This window comes from Pholis gunnellus (genome assembly GCF_910591455.1).
Source record: "Pholis gunnellus genome assembly, chromosome: 13".
Lineage (NCBI taxonomy): Eukaryota > Metazoa > Chordata > Actinopteri > Perciformes > Pholidae > Pholis > Pholis gunnellus.
The window spans coordinates 7,033,652-7,051,380 of NC_136540.1; the positions used below are offsets into that span (position 1 = coordinate 7,033,652).

The 17,729-nt window shown below is 42.9% G+C and overlaps 1 protein-coding gene across 1 annotated transcript; it reads right to left on the bottom strand.

Annotated features, from left to right (window-relative positions):
• Positions 1 to 2,452: 2,452 nt before the first annotated feature.
• Positions 2,453 to 17,030, bottom strand: LOC306705408 (actin filament-associated protein 1-like 1). The gene is made up of 19 exons (XM_079172162.1): positions 16,897 to 17,030; positions 10,752 to 10,880; positions 10,010 to 10,090; positions 9,771 to 9,856; positions 9,573 to 9,690; positions 9,373 to 9,462; positions 9,014 to 9,228; positions 8,620 to 8,799; positions 8,416 to 8,499; positions 7,788 to 7,890; positions 5,836 to 5,991; positions 5,438 to 5,652; positions 5,096 to 5,241; positions 4,904 to 4,985; positions 4,502 to 4,610; positions 4,122 to 4,289; positions 3,864 to 4,030; positions 3,555 to 3,680; positions 2,453 to 3,337 (listed from the first exon to the last, which is right to left on the bottom strand). The coding sequence occupies exons 1-19, from the start codon at positions 16,916 to 16,918 to the stop codon at positions 3,311 to 3,313; spliced, it is 2,304 nt and encodes a 767-aa protein (XP_079028288.1). The 5' UTR covers positions 16,919 to 17,030; the 3' UTR covers positions 2,453 to 3,310.
• Between the last annotated feature and the right edge of the window lie 699 nt (positions 17,031 to 17,729).

The window sequence follows — 17,729 nt, forward strand, 5'->3', positions numbered from 1 at the left end:
GGGACAAAGGAAGGAAGGAAGTCTTTATCTATTCTACCATATGCTATGTTTACACAGAGCTCATGGGGTTAAGTCATATTTTTAAAATGACAAACGTATTCCTTGTACACTTATGAGGACTGATCATTTGTTTGCATGCAGGTGCGCGTGTGTGTGTGTGTGTGTGTGTGTGTGTGTGTGTTTGTTTGCATTTGTGAGTGGTCAAATACACGCTGTGCTTGCAGTGGGAGGGATGTGTGTGTGTGTGGGCAAGCAAGTGTGTGTGTGTGTTTGCGTTTGTGAGTGGTCAAATATACGCCGTGCTTGCAGTAGGAGGGATGTGTGTGTGTGTGTGTGTGTGTGGGCAAGAAAGTGTGTGTGTGTGTGTGTGTGTGTGTTTGTGTGTGCACGCATGTATCTGGGGGGAGGGAGGGGGTGGGATTTTACCTTTTTAAGATCTGTCTTATATCAGACAAACCTCCCGAGGGCTTTAGCAGGTAAAAATAAGGTTTACTATATATGCTTCCATGCTTACTTCTTACAAACGATGCTGTTGTTTATCTTTCCGTTTGTTGTTGTTGTCCCTTGCTGTTTGTTTGTTGTTGCATGGAAGCTTGTGGACCTCTGCTCAGTAGCAGCATGCCGAAGGTCCGTTTTCTTTTCTGGTCTTACGTGTTCCTGACCGAAAGTGAACACTAGTGAGCCAATAGTGTCAAACCAGAACACTAGTGAACCAATGGGAGAGTGTTGGAACACTACTGGACCAATAGTATTGCACCACAACATTAATGGACCAATGGTGTTGGACCAGAGCCAGAACCACCTGGACCAATGGGAGCACAGATTAACTTAATATGTTGGTTCCTGCTGTGGACAAACTAGAAATGCACTAAATAAACTCTTTTTAAAGAAGTTATAGTTTTGTCTTATTTTGTTGTATGTTTTTCCCACCCATCTGCACCTGTGTTGGTGTTATGTTTAAAATGCTTTGAGTATTCTTTTTTTAATTTTATTATACTTTATCCCAGTAAGGGGGAAATTTGTCTCTGCATATATATATATATATATATATATATATATATATATATATATATATATATATATATATAGGGGGCAGTGCTGCCTATATTCATGAATATTAGAGATTTTAATCAACTGCATGTGCTGTAGAAAACTGTTATTCAGAATAACATTTTTATCATTATTTAACATTTTGCACCATAAATGAGATTCCATTCACCTCAATTGTAATGGAATTTCTAGACATGGTTTAAATTCGTGTAAAATAAGATGTAAACTATTCATTTGGCCATGTACCACAATGGATGAGTGAGACGTGTTTATTTTGTTTTACTTGGGTGATCTGGCCCTTTATTGTTTCTAGTATGGTTGTGTTAACCCATACAGATCGATGCTGCAGAACTGTTCTCCCTTTTGATATTTCAAAAGGCCATACCATGTTTTGAGGATGTGGTGTTCACACTGGTAAAGTATCAAAGTGTACTAAAAAATATACTTATATGTTTAAAGTATATTAAAAAGAAAATATACTTACGTTCATTCGCAGTGTTGACGCGTTTTCCTCCAGCAGGGCTTTATCTGATACAACTCATTTATTTTAGGAGCAAAACTCAATCTCTTTCAAACAAAGAATTCAATGTCCATAATTATACTCCTTCAGATTGAGCACATTTTATAATTGATTTCCAACTGCATGATTCAAACTAATCTAATTAGTCCGTTTGAAATGCCAGAAATAAAACAAATATGGAAAGAAAAAAGCGTGAGTCACTTCCAAAACTCATAACGTGTTATGGTCATTAGAAGCATCTTGCTTTGAACCATATTTTTCTGTGATTTAAACGAGTTTAAAACGGTTGATTGGCCCACGTGCGATACACGACATGGGAGGCACACACCTGTACGCTATTAAAGGTGCAGGCTAACAGCAGCACGGCGCTACACCATTCAATTAAGCGCGAAATAAAATAAACGCTACATAAATAATTCTACACATGTAACGTCTTTGTATGCAAACAACATAATTACATTTACTTATTTCCATAACCGTTAAACTGGATAGTAAAAGCATTTCATTTGAAGCGTCTTTTCTCCCACAATGCAATGCCAGGAAAGAAACCTAAAAAAAACACTACAGCTGCCACTGATTGTGGATGACGGTTATGAACTCGCTCTATGAATACATAAGACAAATAGACCTATGCAAGTGTTCGAATGTGTCATTGTCAGCAAGTACAAACTGGTAAATCATGTTGATTAGTTGAATAGCCTACTAACAGCCAAAGGGTGGGATTTGGACGACCTAACAATGTTCAAACCAGTGCTTACATTTGATTTCACCACTAGATGGCGCTCATAGTTCAGAGTTGTGATCCTGCTGCTGGTTTGTTACAGTGAACCAGGCTGAAACAAAAGGAACAAAACTCAAAGAAACAGTCCAGGAGACAACACGTCTTGATAAAATAATCGTTTACTCCAACACGTGTGTTCGTTCATGTCTCTGCGATGATCAGGGAAAGCAGACACAAGCTTTTATCCTCACGATTCCGAAGTGGGGCGCTAACGCTAATTTCCAAGACATTTGTGTAATCACAAAATACAACAAGATAAAGTGCAAAAGGCAACAACAAAAAAAATACACATATAATGGTTAAAAACCAATAGTTTCACATTGCAATAATAAACATTTTACTCGTTTGTTTCAGGAACAGTGTCATACTCGATATGCTTTCCTAATAGTTTAAATACACCTCACAAAATGTGAGGTGTATTTAAACTAAACTGTTACTTCTCTTATTAACAAAGATAATTTAAGGTAATAATCATGTCTTTACTTTTGGTTTTCATTGTACATTGACAGGTATATCCTGTTAAAGGGTATAAAATCAGTGGACGTCTTGCCTGTAACTCTGAACTCACAGTGTTCATGAACCACACTCTCCCTTTGTGATGTATTTCTATGAAATAATCACATTTTCACTTTCTGCAGCCCTGTGCAAATGTAAACACACACGCAAACTATACTGTTCATAGTGATCCACATTAATACTGTACTGGTACATCAGTGGCGTCTGTCATATCTACAGTGGTTGAGACAGCACCGTGCTGCCTCTACTTGCAACGGTTCCTCTTTTTCTTGATAGTTAAGAGGGAAGATTGTGTCAGAGTCTGTCTCTTCCCTCTTTTACCTCTGCTTCTTCTTCCTCATCTCTTTCCTCTTCTTCCCAGTGACAGTTATCTTCAACTGTTTCTTCTTTTAACACCTCCTCCCTTCACATGAATCCATCTGTCGATTCCGTTTATGTTCAGTCTAGGTCCCCTTCTTAGACTCCCACTCCTGGAAACCATGACACAGCAAAATGTGAGGAAAACATTTCTAGCTGTCCTCATCTAACACACAGAAACACACACACACACACACACACACACACACACACAGAAACACACACACACACACACACACACACACACACACACACACACACACACACCTACACACACACACACACACACACACACACACACACACACACACACACACACACACACTCTACCTTTGCCTTCTGCATGACGTTCCCCTTGGAGGAGGCGTAAAGAGCTGGTGGGCGTTTACGAAGCTCAGTTGCTGAGTTGATGGGCACAGTCTCATTATAAACCTTCTCCACCTTACTGCCGTGTGCCTGCGCGCACACACACACACACACACACACACACACACACACACACACACACACACACACACACACATGCACACACAAATGTCAGATTTCTCTCATTTAGGATTTACAGTAATTGTGTGTCTAAATCAGGTGTCCAGAGCTTGATAAATGACTGATGACTGATCGTCTGCTGTAGCTGCCTACCTTGACGCTGATCTTGGTGTCAGTGGGAGGACCCAGGGCTCCTCTAGCCAATGATTTCTTCAGGTTCTCTTTGACCTCTGTCAGTCTGAGCTCCAGCTCCACCCTCTCCTCCTCTTTCTGTTTACACAGCGCCTCCAGCTTGGCTAACCGCGGTTCCACACCATGACCTGCACACACACAAACACACACAAACACTCATAAGTTAGTACCGCTACAAAGCTGAAGTCTAAACAGTGCTGTGTGTATGATTTCTCGGACCTGTAACACTCTTCATCTCCTCCTTCACCTCCTTCTTCTCCCTGCGGAGGGAAATCAGCGCGTGTCTGAGCTCTTCCTTTTGCTTCTCCAGTTCCTCTTTCTGAGTCAGGTACCGCCTGGCATCCTCCTCCGCACGCGTCTTGCCATACCGTCCGTACTGATTTACATCTAACAGAACACGTGGCAGAATATAAATAGACTGAGTATGATAAGAAAAAAATGTAATTGAGCTATTTAACTATCTGCTTTGACAAACTTTTATTCTTCAACGCAATCGGGACAAGGAGAAGCCAGATGGGACATGTCTAACAAGTTTCACCCATATTTTCTATCAACGATCTTCGGCCGTCTAATCAACCATGAAAGGAAAGGAGACTCACTGGAGGCGTGTCTCTTGATGGCGGCCTGTTGTTCCGTTTTTTCTGAGCCCCTGCTGGAGAAGGAGGCATGACGTCTCACCTGTCCAGCTCGGCTCTCAACATCGCTCTCCTGGAGGAAAAACAGGCGCATTTTCAAAATCTACATTTCTGGAGCCCATTTTATTTTGATCATCTGTGTGTTTTTTTAAAACTAAATCTGTACAGCCAAAGCCATGAGGCGGGACTTATATGTGTAGTTTAATCATGTTTAATTCCAAAGAAATCAAACATGTGAATTAGCAGAATAATCGAGGCGGATGTCTCATGATGACTTAAGTCATTTAGATAAATCTGCAACTGAACATAGGAAAAGGAGAGCGATGTTTTAATATTTTATCACTGCTTCACGTGATGTTTCCTCACCGCGACGCTTTCATAGACATCGTCATATGTTCTGGAGTATGTCGAGGCGCTGCTGGAGGAAGTAGCAGTGGTAGTGGCCCACCTGAGAGGAAAAACACAGAGACAGATAGTATTTTGGGATGTTAAGAGACAGAAAACTCTAATTAAATACATGTGGAAACACGCAAACATATTCTGTAGGAAGTGACTCACAGGAAGGAGTGTCTCGCAGCGTGCCGGATGTCAGTGAGCGTATCCACGTCGATGTAGTCGTAGTGCAGCTCTTCAGGGAGAGAGGTGCTGCCGGTCTCTGCGAACAACACACCCAGCCAGCGGCCGAGATCCTCCGAGCAGCTGGCCTGATGGACACACATCAAACAAAGCAACTTGGTTTCTGGAAAAATGTAGGTGTGTCATCCCTGTGCACATGTTAACTTTCTGTCTCATCTGTGTCCACAATCTCATGAAAAAAGAGTCAAGACAAGCAAACAAATGAAATGAAATGAAATCTCTTCTGCCGGTATAAAGTGATCTTTTGACGCCTCCATATGGTACCTCTAAAGATGCTAGTTCGCTGCCAGCCTGCAGGATGTAGAAGGAGAAGGGATGTTTGGGGCCGAGGCCGCCTGTCACCACCTCTGCACCTTTGAGCGGTACCACGATGGCCGGTGGCCCCCGGTCCCCGAGGTCCTTCTGCAGGTACAAGCTTCCTCCTCGCACAACACACCAATGCTCCTTCCAAGAGCCGCTCAGACACACACTGAGGAAGCCTGCGGGGGGAGAGAGAGGAGGAATGTGGAAGTGATGAAAAGACGGCAGACGTGGACATTCTTTTTAAAGCTGTGAAACACTTCTGCCAATACTTTAATCGTCAATCAGTCACTTAAATATCCACAAACTGACCAAACAGCCAGTCAATCAACCAAGTAGCATCTTGATCAACGTGTCCTCACCACAGCGTGGGTTTTCACGGTGACCGAAAGAGGAGGGAGGCTCTCCTGGTAACGGAGGTTTCCGTTTGGAGAAAGTGATGATCCGGTTGATTTTCTTCCCGGCCGCTCTGCTCATTGACCCCGTCAGCTCTGAGAACGCTCCGCGCTTCCCCCTGTCTAAAATCAAACACACCCAGGTCAGACGGTGCTGGGGCCGACCCTGTGGTCATCGGGTCGAGGAGCACTTGATATACAGATTTTGGGAGGTGAATCTCACATGATGTGCATCCATCATGCTGCCTCATCGGTGTAGTGTCTAGCTGTGTTTGTGTTAATAATACTCTCTAATCCAAACTACAATTACCACCATGCAGTTGTATGCAGTTTTACATCCCTGTCTGTCCAAAACGTCATCACTTTATCATTTTATCCTATCAGACATTTGTGTGAAATTGTCTTAATTATCATATCAATTCTTGAGTTTAGGTCAAAAATGTGTTTAGTGAGGTCCCAGTGACCTTTGACCACCAAGTTATACCGTGAGTCCAAGTGGACGTTTGTGTCAAATTTGAAGAAATTAAAATGCCGCCGGTGCAGATTTGATCAATTACATTAAAACATGTAATGAAAAGAGGAACACTCTTGTGAAGTCAGGATTCGTTGTACATTCAGAATTCAACAATAATATATTGTATTTTTATATATTCGATATATCCCCTGAGTGTGACAGCGTGTTCATGTACCAGGTGCTGCAGCGCTCGGTCCAGCCTACTTCCTATGATGTCAGCGGGAGACAATCGCAGGAAGACAGGACAGGAAGGATGTCATATCTGTTCGCGCCTCACTTCCTGTCTCTCCCTCTCTCTCTTGTCTCGGTCAGTAAACAGGTTGTAACAACACTGCAACAATATGACTGTGTTTGACCCAACATCTTAGATCCCCGGGTTTATCTTCCTGGTTTTGTGGATAGATAAACATAAACAGTGTGTGTGTGTGTGTGCTTTAGATCAGACTATTGAAAAGGATGTGTATGTGTGCTTTTGTGGGGACTTGACCTCAAGACCGTGAGGATATTTTTGGAAAGCAAGGACAATTTGCTCCTCCCTCCCTTAGTGCTTTTATAAATCAGAAAACAACTGATGATCAATCAGTCTGTAATTTATTCATTTAACCTGAAGTGTGCTTTGTTTTATGTTTGCTACACAGTATTGCTGTCCCTCTTACAGAAGCCCAGGGACTGCAGTTGAAAATTTGAGATGGCTAAACTGGCGTATTTATGGAAATGTGTATTAATGTGCACTGTGCCTGTAACTTTAATAAGGACCGTCTGAGGGCTAAGACTTGGTTTTATGTATAGGTTTAACTTTGGGGTTTGGGGCCTCTAATACTAACTAACAACATTGAGTGTTTGTAATATCTGGTCTATCCTCATTGATATGAATAGAGTGAAAGAACAAATAAGTTCAATAAACACCTACTTAAATCGGTTTCAACAAAACAATGAACATAATAACCTTTTTTTTTATTGCTCTCTTTTCACTAAACAATAGAACGTTTATAATGACTAATCCAGAACTCTGTGCTGTTACATAAATGCAGCCAATGAAATGTGATTTGGGTTAACTAACCCCGCCCATCATTTAGTGGACTTGACGCCTGTAGGAAGCTAGTAGAGCGATGTCACAGTGGGAGGTGAGTGTTTGGGTTCAAGTTGGCAAAAACTGTCTTTAATTAATTTCACCCTCATCCTCCTCCTGATCTAACAAAGTGAGACAAATAACTTTTAAATATGTGTCACAATTAAAGTAATTATTGTCTAATTTACTATAATAACAGAGACCTATCTACACAACACAAATCTATTGTTAAATCTCAATATGATGATGAAGATCTAATCCCTCAGCTTTCAATGAAATGAAAAAGAGTGACTAATGACGGTTGAATCAATGATTTGCTTATGAAGGTAAACCTACTCAGTGAGTCACTGGGGTCCCGTCCTGGTCCCTGTGCAGTGGACTGGTTTTCTGCCGTTGCCCCGCTGTCTGAGTCTGATGCCTGCCGCTCACTCTGCAGCATCTGGCAAAGAGAAAGTGGAAACCTTCATTACTTATTTTTCTGTTATATATTAACATCATATATCAACCCTGTTTTAACGAATCCCTCTGTCCGCTGACTGAGCAATCATGTCAACAAAGGTTACACAAAGGTTTCTTTAAAAAAAGTCTTATTGACTTTATGTATTTTAAAATCATTCTGCCAACATGGGGCGGAACTGCCATGTCACCATGCATTCTGCTCGTTGCCAAGACTCTGTTGAGGGTAAGAGGCTCTTTGAAGGCCGCCCAGCTCAGCCACCGCAATAATGTCACCTCACCCACTATAACTAGAAGCCAAAGGAACAGTTGTGTCATGCGGGGGCTGAAAGAGGTGATGTCAGCGACAGACATTGCACTGTGAAAACTAGAGTATAGATTCAGAGAGGCAGCTGTTTGACTCAACCTCATTTGGACAGAAAATGTAAGACATTTGTGACGGGTTTATCTGGCAACAACACAAAGACCACACTGTAGCTAACACACACACTAAGACACATGCACACACCTTGTCAAGCTCCAACTTCCTCTGTATAATGGGAGACGTGGATCCTTCAGTGTTGCTACATTGGCTTCCAACATCTTGCACCACCTGGTTCCAGAAAAAGCAAACACATGTTCTCACCCGCAGCCATATTCCCCCTTGTCCTCCCAGACTCTGTCTGTCTCAGCACCAGCCCTCTGGTATACTGTCTGTAGTGAATAAAGGTACCTTGAGCCACCGCTGGGCCTGCTCTTTACTCAGAACGGCCAGGACCAGAACTTCGCCTCCAGGCAACGAGAAGCGCAACTCGTGTCTCTTTTTCCGGCCTTCCTTTGGGACGTAGATGACGTTACACAGATTCAGCGGGAGCTCTGTGTGGGGAGTGCTCTCTTTGATGCTCTTATAGCACTATAAAGGGAGATAGTAGGGTACCGTAAACACAAAACATACTTTGATGTGATTTCACTTCAGTGCTGAAATATTAACATTATATTGCATGATATATATATATACATATACATATTTATTATCTGATGTTTGTTTGTTTTTCCCCAAATGACGCCAGATATAGATTAGATCCTTTGGTTTGAGAAATGAAATAAACATAAACCGCTCTATTTACCTGCAGTTTATTGTCTCTGACAACGACTAACTGTTTGGCCCATTGGCCAAAGCGTTTCTTTCGCAGTAGGAAGGCACAGATGCGACAGTCTTTAACCGGTTCATCGGGACTCTCCTCGGCCATCCATCTCTGAGGTCGCTCCCGTCCTTTGGCCTCCTCTTCCTCTTCTTCTTCGTAAGACTCGTATGAGCTGCTCAGAGCATCGGAGTCATTGTCTGAGCAACAAAAATAACATATCCGATCAAATTCTGGTTCTGTTCATCCATGCATTCTACCTTCTTCATGATCATAACATGCCTCTGTTTGTATTTCTACATTTGAATTGCAACACGAGTAAGCACGAGAGCGGGTAGACCCACAGGAGTTTTTGGGCGGCCCGTCAATCCTGGTGGTGGGGTAGTTATTGTCGGCATCTTCATAGTAAGCATCCTCCACTGAGTTATTGGAAGCTGCAGGAGAGGAGCGGAAGATGAGATGAGATGAAGGAGGAACTTCTAATAATTCTGTTGGTTGCAATTATTAGTTCACATTTTTTGTTTTTGGAGTTTGTGTACAGAACTGTTCATGTTGGTGGTGAAGTACTGAGGGGCGGATCCAGGATCCAGGGGAACAGCCTCTTCATAGTAGTCATCAGGGAGGGGGGTGGTTGGCACAGGAGGGGGCGTGTCAGTCGGTGTCTTGAGGGGAAAGTTAAAGGTTTCAGTTGCGAGGATAACGGAGGCAAATGGACTGACGGTTACATACTGTGTAGACTTACAGATTTATTGAGATGAGTCTTCTCCTCTTCCTCTTTGTGCTCCTTATGCTCCTCTGGAGACGCACTGAGCATGTGCAGATCACAGTCTGACGGAACAGCAGAGGATTCATGTTAACTTAAAGATAAAATATAATACATTTTATGATAACATGCATGTTGTAGATGTTGTGGTATGATTGGAAACATACACTTATGATAACTTCTTGATAACACTGAAGTGGTTTGAAAGGTCTACTCACCGAAATCCTCAAACAGCGACTCTACAAAACTGGTGCCATTGCCATAGAGACAGCTGTTCATGTAGATGTCTGATCCATTGACTGTGGAAAAGATCAATTCGTGGGTTGGAAATAGTATGAAAGCTCTGCTTAGGGTTGTGGTGTGTGCTCGGGTCAGGATTACAAGCGTGAGTGCGAAAAGTTTGCCAAACATCCCAGTGTTTTAGAATAAACATGAACATTGAAGTGTAAAATGAGATAAGACCCTTAACCCGGGTCCATTCAAGCAAATGTGAGAACGTGTTACCATCAGTATGTTTTGCTTCTCTCCTTTCTTTGACCTCTCGTTATCCTCGTTTAACATTTACATTTCATTATCCTCTTACCACAATCCTCTTATCTCCTCCAACGTCCTTCTGTTCATCCCCCAGACAAACAAGGATTTACTGTCAAGACTTCACGAAGAGTCAATGTCCATGTGCATATTTCTAAATGCAAGACAAATACTGTACTAATGCGGTGTTGCTCAGTTGCAGTATGGCAGGCTCATTAAAAAACGGTGAGGAAGATAGAAATGCTCTGTCTTTGTCTGAATAAACACCGTAATAGCAGAACAAACCGCTCAGAAATGCTTTGGCTGCTAGAGTCAAGAAAATAAGTGCTTACTTACTGACGTAAGAAGACTCAATTCAGTCTCAGTGAAATAACAACAAACCCAGAGGCTACGCACACCGTCCCCTCCATCGGAGACTTCATTCCGTACCTGACAGCTGCATCGAGTCCAGGGTGGCGCGTATGGAGGCCATCTTGTCAGCAGTGGCAGGACTGACCGTCTCGTGGTCCAGCATCTTCAGCAGAGAGCCCAGCTCGTTCACAAGTCGCTCCATCACAACTGAGGACCACAGAAGAACATATTAGTATTGTGCTTGTGCACATAACTTTGGGTATCTGGAGTGCCTACCAAACCCACAAACTGTTTTTCAACCCAGTCAGTTTTTTTGTGGGCTGCCTAGATATGATCCAACAAGCCGTATTTGGCTCCCCTTCCTTTGTCACATGTAGGCTCATTAGAATATACCGTCCCCCATTTGAGTATTTCCATCCACCGGTGGAGAACTAACTTTCCAAAGGTGTGCCATATTTTTCTTGTAAGCCAATAAGGGCAGACCGGGCTTTTTCCTGAGGGGGGCTTAAAGAAGCAGGCATTTCAAGCAGAGGGTGAATAAAGGTATATTCAGACAAAAAAGATGTGTTTTTGAACATTAAAGTTCTCGTAGAAACCCTGAATACAAGTACGAGCCTGATATGAGCATATGTCCCCTTTCACATGGCTGAAATACTTATGCTATTACAAGTGCATCAAATATCAATTTAGCACACTTATGCAGGGCCACACAGACAAGTGTGAGCGAAACTGGCAGTTCTCGAGGGGCATGAAGTCAGTTTGGAACTCATCGTACCGCCTGTTGCAACAGCTGACGGGGAGGAGATATTTAACATCCTCACACATCGCCCTGTTCATGTTGTCCGCCTCAGAGTCTTTCTGTCTGTTCGAAAGTCTGTTTTGTCCCTTCACCACCACGGATTAGGTCCCACTTTCAGTTGGGATATTTCAAGCTTGCTTTGAAAAATAATTGTTTTCATGTTCAACACTGACATCCTGTGAGTTTTGTTGACCTTGACATTGTTTCAAAAACTCTGACACACTCTCACACATCCTGCCTGGATGGAGGAGGAGGGGGAGGGGGGAGTCGGAGGAGAAAAGGAGCTAGGGAGGATGGGGCGGGAAGCTTCCTTCCCTAAAGGAAATGGAGCCAAAGTAAAGAGTAGAATCTGCACTTCCACTTGAGATAGAATAGGATACGGTTACCAAGCTGCCTGTTAGTTCATTCAGCTGATTGTTCATTCATAAGAGACGTCTGAGAGGCAGACGTCTGACATGGGAAACATTAGTTTAAGTGTTAAGCAGACATGCAGAGTAACAGGCTGACCTTTAATTAAATACTGGATATTGGCCACTATTGATAAAATGAAGTATTATTCCTGCCATTGAATAGATGGAGTGGATCTTTAAGAGTTTAGGAGCTGCTAGCCCTACAACTATTTATATTTCAGTTTGGGTTTAGTGGAAAGTTGGCCTTGACCCACGAGCTCTTTAAGTGGCTTGTTCCACACCGCCAAGAAAAATATTTGGGGGAAACATTAAATCTTTGTCATTTCTGGCAATAAAATTGTAAAATCAACAATGTTGCTTCACCCAAAACACAAACAAGGTTGAGTGGAAGGTCAAGGACACGTCAGCACAAATCACTGTGCTGCCCACAGAGAAAGTAATCTCCTTTATTTCAGTTTTATCAGGAAGAATTTTCTAGTGTGCCACACAGTAGCTAGAAAAACTTCCTCAGTGATGACTAGTCAGATGTTAAAATGAATGTGAAAAAAAGATAAAAAGCTGCAGCAGGTAAATATGAATGTTTAAGAATAAAATAAACTAAAATATGTTTTTACAGGTTAAGATTAAATATGATGAAAACAGTCTCTCTTCTCTCACACAATGAGGAGACAGACAGACAGACTGACACAGCGAGAGAGACAGAGAGAGAGAGAGAGAGAGAGAGAGAGAGAGAGAGACACTCTCACAGCCTCCTCTGTCTCCACCCCTCAGTCTGACAATACTCTATTGTCTCACCAAGGGCCAAAATTAGATGACCACAATGCTCCGCAAGACCACAGCAAACAATACAATGTCAGAAACTCCAACAAAACAAAACAGGAACCAACACACACACACACACACACACACACACACACACACACACACACACACACACACACACACACACACACACACACACACACACACACACACACACAGTCTAAGAGGCGCGTGGTGCCACACAGCTGCATCGCTTCGATCCATGGGCATTCAGGGTTAAAGGATATATCTCAAGCAGCTGTGTGTGCGTGAGTGAGTGTGTGTGTAATATTTCTCGGCCAGCAGCTGTGGTTTCCTGTCTTAGCTGTCGACAGTAGCGTCTCTCCACGCCCTCTTGATCTTGACTCTCTCCTCCATCCTACTGCGAGTCTCCCCCATTTACTATCTATTGAACAAGCAGTCAAAGACGTTTCTCTATTGATCTATTGTACTTCACTTATCTACAGGAAATGTTGCAATATGGGCTGAAAAAACACAAGTTTCAATGTAGTCAATCTGAGAGTAAACAAAGCCAGCGGTGGACCGATGGAGCTTCAGAATGGGCCTTTGGTCTATTTTCTGTTTCTTGAAGTCTGACTTTACAATCAAGGCCGACCGTTCAATTCCGTCTCTCTCTCCTCCGAGTGTGCGTGTCTCTCTCTCGTTCTCTCGGGGGGGACCGGAGGGTTCAGAGGCTGAGAATCAGCTGCTCTGGAGGCTTGTGGTCGGTCTAACCCACAGAGGGATCTTTGTAACCCCCCATTCCACACACACACGCACAAACACACATACACACACACACACACACACGCAAGTGGCACATATTTCCTCTTCGAATTTGCAAAGGGACATTCACTTAACTTACCGGGAGCACTATTCATTTGTCTCCTCTACACAGGGATGTAGTCTTACACAGAGCAAAGATACAGTCGCAAGACTTTGGAAGTTCTGTTTGTGTGTTTCAGCCCCATGCTGACAGGCCTCCCGAGGAAGGTCAGTCATGAGACCTGGGCCATGCGACTCTCATTTGAACCGATTTAGTGTGTTTGGTTGCAGCTCAGAACAAAACAACTACTACTGTTTACTGCTGCTGCTGTTTGTCTCTCCACATAATGCTCACGAGGAGCAGGGTGACAGAAAAAGAAGATACTTTTCTCCTCCTAACCTGAAGCGTCGACTCTCATCCATTCCAAAGCTAACCCATTTAACCCATTAATCACAACAATCCAAGGCTAACCTCCTCCCTGACTTGCCTCTCCCATCCGAACAATCCCTTCCTTTTGTTTCCTTTCCCTTCAGGACACGGAATAAAACCGATGACGGTACTGAAATGATGTTGATGATTCATTGATGATCATTTTGCCTGACACACAGAAGTATCTTCTGGAACAGGAACATTTAAGTTTGACTTACGTGACACATCTTACGTGTATGAAGCTGCTGTTTTGCGCTACAGCAGCCTTCCTCTTCCTGCCTCCCCCCCACTCCTATAGAGGCTGAGGTCCCTCCAGATCCCACATTCTCCCTTCCACTCCTTTCTTTCTCTCCCTCCCTCTCTCTTCCTCTCATTTTAACGCCTTTCTCTCGTCTGCCTTTCATCCATCCCTTCTCCAGACACCCATCCTCTTCATACGGAGGTCAGAGTTCAAGCCTTGGCGTCTCCCGCCAAACTCCCTCTCAGACAAAAGTCTACTTCAGAGATTCAGCATCCTGTAATTCATATTTTCGTGACAACAGTAGATTGTGTCACTGCACTGGTTAGCGTTCAGTCTGACACTTTAAAAATCCCCCCCTCAGAAACCAAACTGGCAAGATCTTTAAAAAGAAACAGCTGGTGGGGAAACAGTGGTGGAATTCTTTCTTTTTCACATTGTTTCAGTAGCTTATCACTTTGCTCAGATAGTAAATGCGTGAGGACACGCAGGGAACAGAGGAGCATGCCACTGTGGCACAGCATGAGTCTAATTTAAAAGCCAGACTGTCGTGCGGTGGTCTCCCTAGGGTTAGGAGCCATCCAGACAGTCCCTATGGGAAAACAACATGCCGTGGCCTATTAGCTCAACAAAGAAGATTTTGATGCATACATTCCACTAATTGAAAGAAAAAGTAAGACATTCATGTCTGTACTGTAAATATGAAGCTGGCAACCAGAGGATGGTTAGCTTAGCTTAGCATAAAGACTGGCTCTGTCCAAAAGGCAACAATATCTGCCTATACCAGCACCTCTAAAGCCCACTAATCAATCTTTTAATTAATCTGTACAAGAACGTGTTTAAGAATTACAAATTATGAGAGAGCAAGGCTAGCTGTTTATCCCTGTTTCAAGCGGCTGTGCTAAGCTAAGCTAACTGGCTGGCTGGTACCTTCATGTTTAGTTAGTGGTAACAATCTTTTCATCTAACGCATTCATTCCCAAAATGTCAAAACTTCTCTTTTAAACTTGCAGTGATGTTTTCGATATTAGCATTAAATCAAGCGGCTCCATGTCATGCGATGGCGAATGACAAGAGTTAAGAGGAAAAGACACACAGTATGCCTGCACACACACACACACACACAAAGACTATTATTCAATGGTTGTTTTTTGTGACAGTACATCCTGGGAGTGACATGGTAGTGGTGAAGATATAATCGTCTGCTGGACAAAACATGTTTTTTTCCTGTTTGGTAGAAGAGCATTATCACCGCATCAGCTAAGTTTTCACCTACACAATACCAACATGGACAGACCTGCTGCTTTTGGATATCTCTGCTGCAGAAAATGTAAATACAGCTCACACTGACTTCAAATGAAAGCGAGTGGAATGAGAGGGGTGGGTGGAGGATCACTGTGTGAGAAGGAAAGAGGGAAAAAGGAAATGTAAAGGAACCATGGTCGAGGTCAAGGCTTGTCAGTCATTAAACAGAGTGTTGCTCCCGTAGTACTAACGCTGCATCGTCCAAAGCCATTTTACAAGTTAATCTTCTCCCATTTGTGGCAGCAGTTGCATTACTGGCTCAGAGCCCCATTATCAATCATTCCTGTTTTTCTCCACAGTGAGAGTATTTTTCTTCTAGAGTGCTGAAAGCGACCACAAAGCTCGTGTTTCAGTTGGAAGAAAGAGCGCAGGTGAGAACAGTACATTGAACGCTGGTTGATTAATGGTGGCCTCAGGGCTCTGGTGTTGGAGGTCACTGTACACGCTGGCTCACTGTCACGACTCACTGAAACAGACATCGTTAGTGTTATTAGCAACACACACTCGCTAGTCAAAATGTCTGATGTGACCAAGGTGCCATAGATGCTGCACCCACGTTGGCACTTAGAAAAAAAATCATAATTCATATGATTATCATCACCATCACCACATGATAGTCACGATTAGAAAGATGTGTAAGAGCTTTGAACAGTATCAGTATGTTAGACTGAATTTCGTTTGTAAAACTATTTTACCTCAATTTATTATTCTATTTTTGTGTAAATTCCCTCCTTGCCTAACTATTGGGCCTATGGGGTAAAAGCATGCATGTGATTTTTGTGCAGAATGTTCATTGTTTTCCCTCCAGATAATCACTTGTGATCCTCTTTTGCCAGATTTTCAATTAAAGCCACTGCGTCGTCACCTGGTGTCACCATAATGCAGCTTCCTGTTTTGCAGCACTGTCACCTGATGGGGTTTAGAAACAGAGCGGCCATTGATCTGCTGCAGCTTCACCTCCAGCAGCGCTGCTTCCAACGAGGCACTTCTCTGTTGGCATCAGAGTGCGTCACACTACCTGAGAGGAGGAGGACACCTCCTCCATTCTCTCTCTCTCTCTCTCTCTCTCTCTCTCTCTCTCTCTCACACACACACACAAAGCGCACCAACCGGCGTGTAGGTGATATGACGTCACTCGCCCGTTATTCCAAACGGGAGACGGGCGCGAGGCGGTTCACTCAGATAAACTGACTTGAGCTGAACTCAAATAAAATAAAAAACCATTAAACCTCAGTTGTTTATAATGTTTTAGGCTAATAGCATTTTGTTGTGATGAGTTTAAGTGACAAGTATGTTAGGCTAATTATTATTTTAGTGTATTTATCATGTTTAGAATTGTGTCGCGCGTTTGTGACGTTTATCTCCTAAGAAGTGTGCTTCAATGTACATGTATGGCTTTAGCTACATGTATGTAGGCTTCTTCACAAAGTTACTGTGATTCTTACGTGTGATATAAAAGAGAGACTGTTACTCACCACTTTCGCGTTTGGAGTCCATGCCGTTTAGAAACTCAGGGTGTGCTTATTTCCGGTAATAGTCCCTTCGTAGTTACATTCAAAAGTTACGGTTGTTAACATGTGAGACGTGTTCGCCTCACAGCGGAGCTCCGTCAGCCTCCGTGCGGCCAAAGTGAGTCAGAGTGGCCGCTGTAGTATACAGTTCGAATCGGTAGCCGCTGGTTCATCATCCCCAGCTCCCCTGGGTCCTAGTGCTAGTCAAAGCACTCCTACTAAACATTGGGTTTACCCTGCAGTCTATTTAGGTTTACCACACATTTCAAAAACATGACTCCTAAAAAGTCTCATGTTGAAGCAACACTAGTCATATTTGAGGAGATGCAATCCACAATATGTTGTTCATTAGTGTTTTTATTGTATGACTGCCAGCGGTAGAATGTGAGGCACTTTACAAGAGTATTTATGAGTCTTACCAGAATTCAGAAAGAAATATTGTTTTTTTACTTAGATTACGATGTGGAATACAAAACGTGACTTTATAAAATATGAAGATTAAACTACACACCAGTAGCCTATATAAAGTTGCACTCCCACTAACTACAACAGTAAAATAGCACTTACACATGAATGTACAAGTAATAACAAAATATATAATTTCTTCAACGTTTGCCATTGTCAAGTGAGTTAGTGAATACTATTGCCTCCCCAAGCCTCTAAAAATTAAACTGGTGACAATTGGTAATGAGGAGTCACAATTGGACAGCGCTTTGTTTAGTGGAATCATACAGGTATACGTAACAACTGGTCTATGTACTGATCTCTGCTGGTCTGTGCTGAACTTGGAGTGAGGT

Coding starts and splice junctions, on each gene's coding strand:
- LOC306705408 (XM_079172162.1), bottom strand. CDS start 16,918: ATGGACTCCAAACGCGAAAGTG. Junction 9,463..9,572: donor CTTCACCACCAACATGAACA/GTTCTGTACACA, acceptor CCTCTCCTGCAG/CTTCCAATAACTCAGTGGAG. Junction 5,653..5,835: donor CCGTGAAAACCCACGCTGTG/GTGAGGACACGT, acceptor CTCCCCCCGCAG/GCTTCCTCAGTGTGTGTCTG.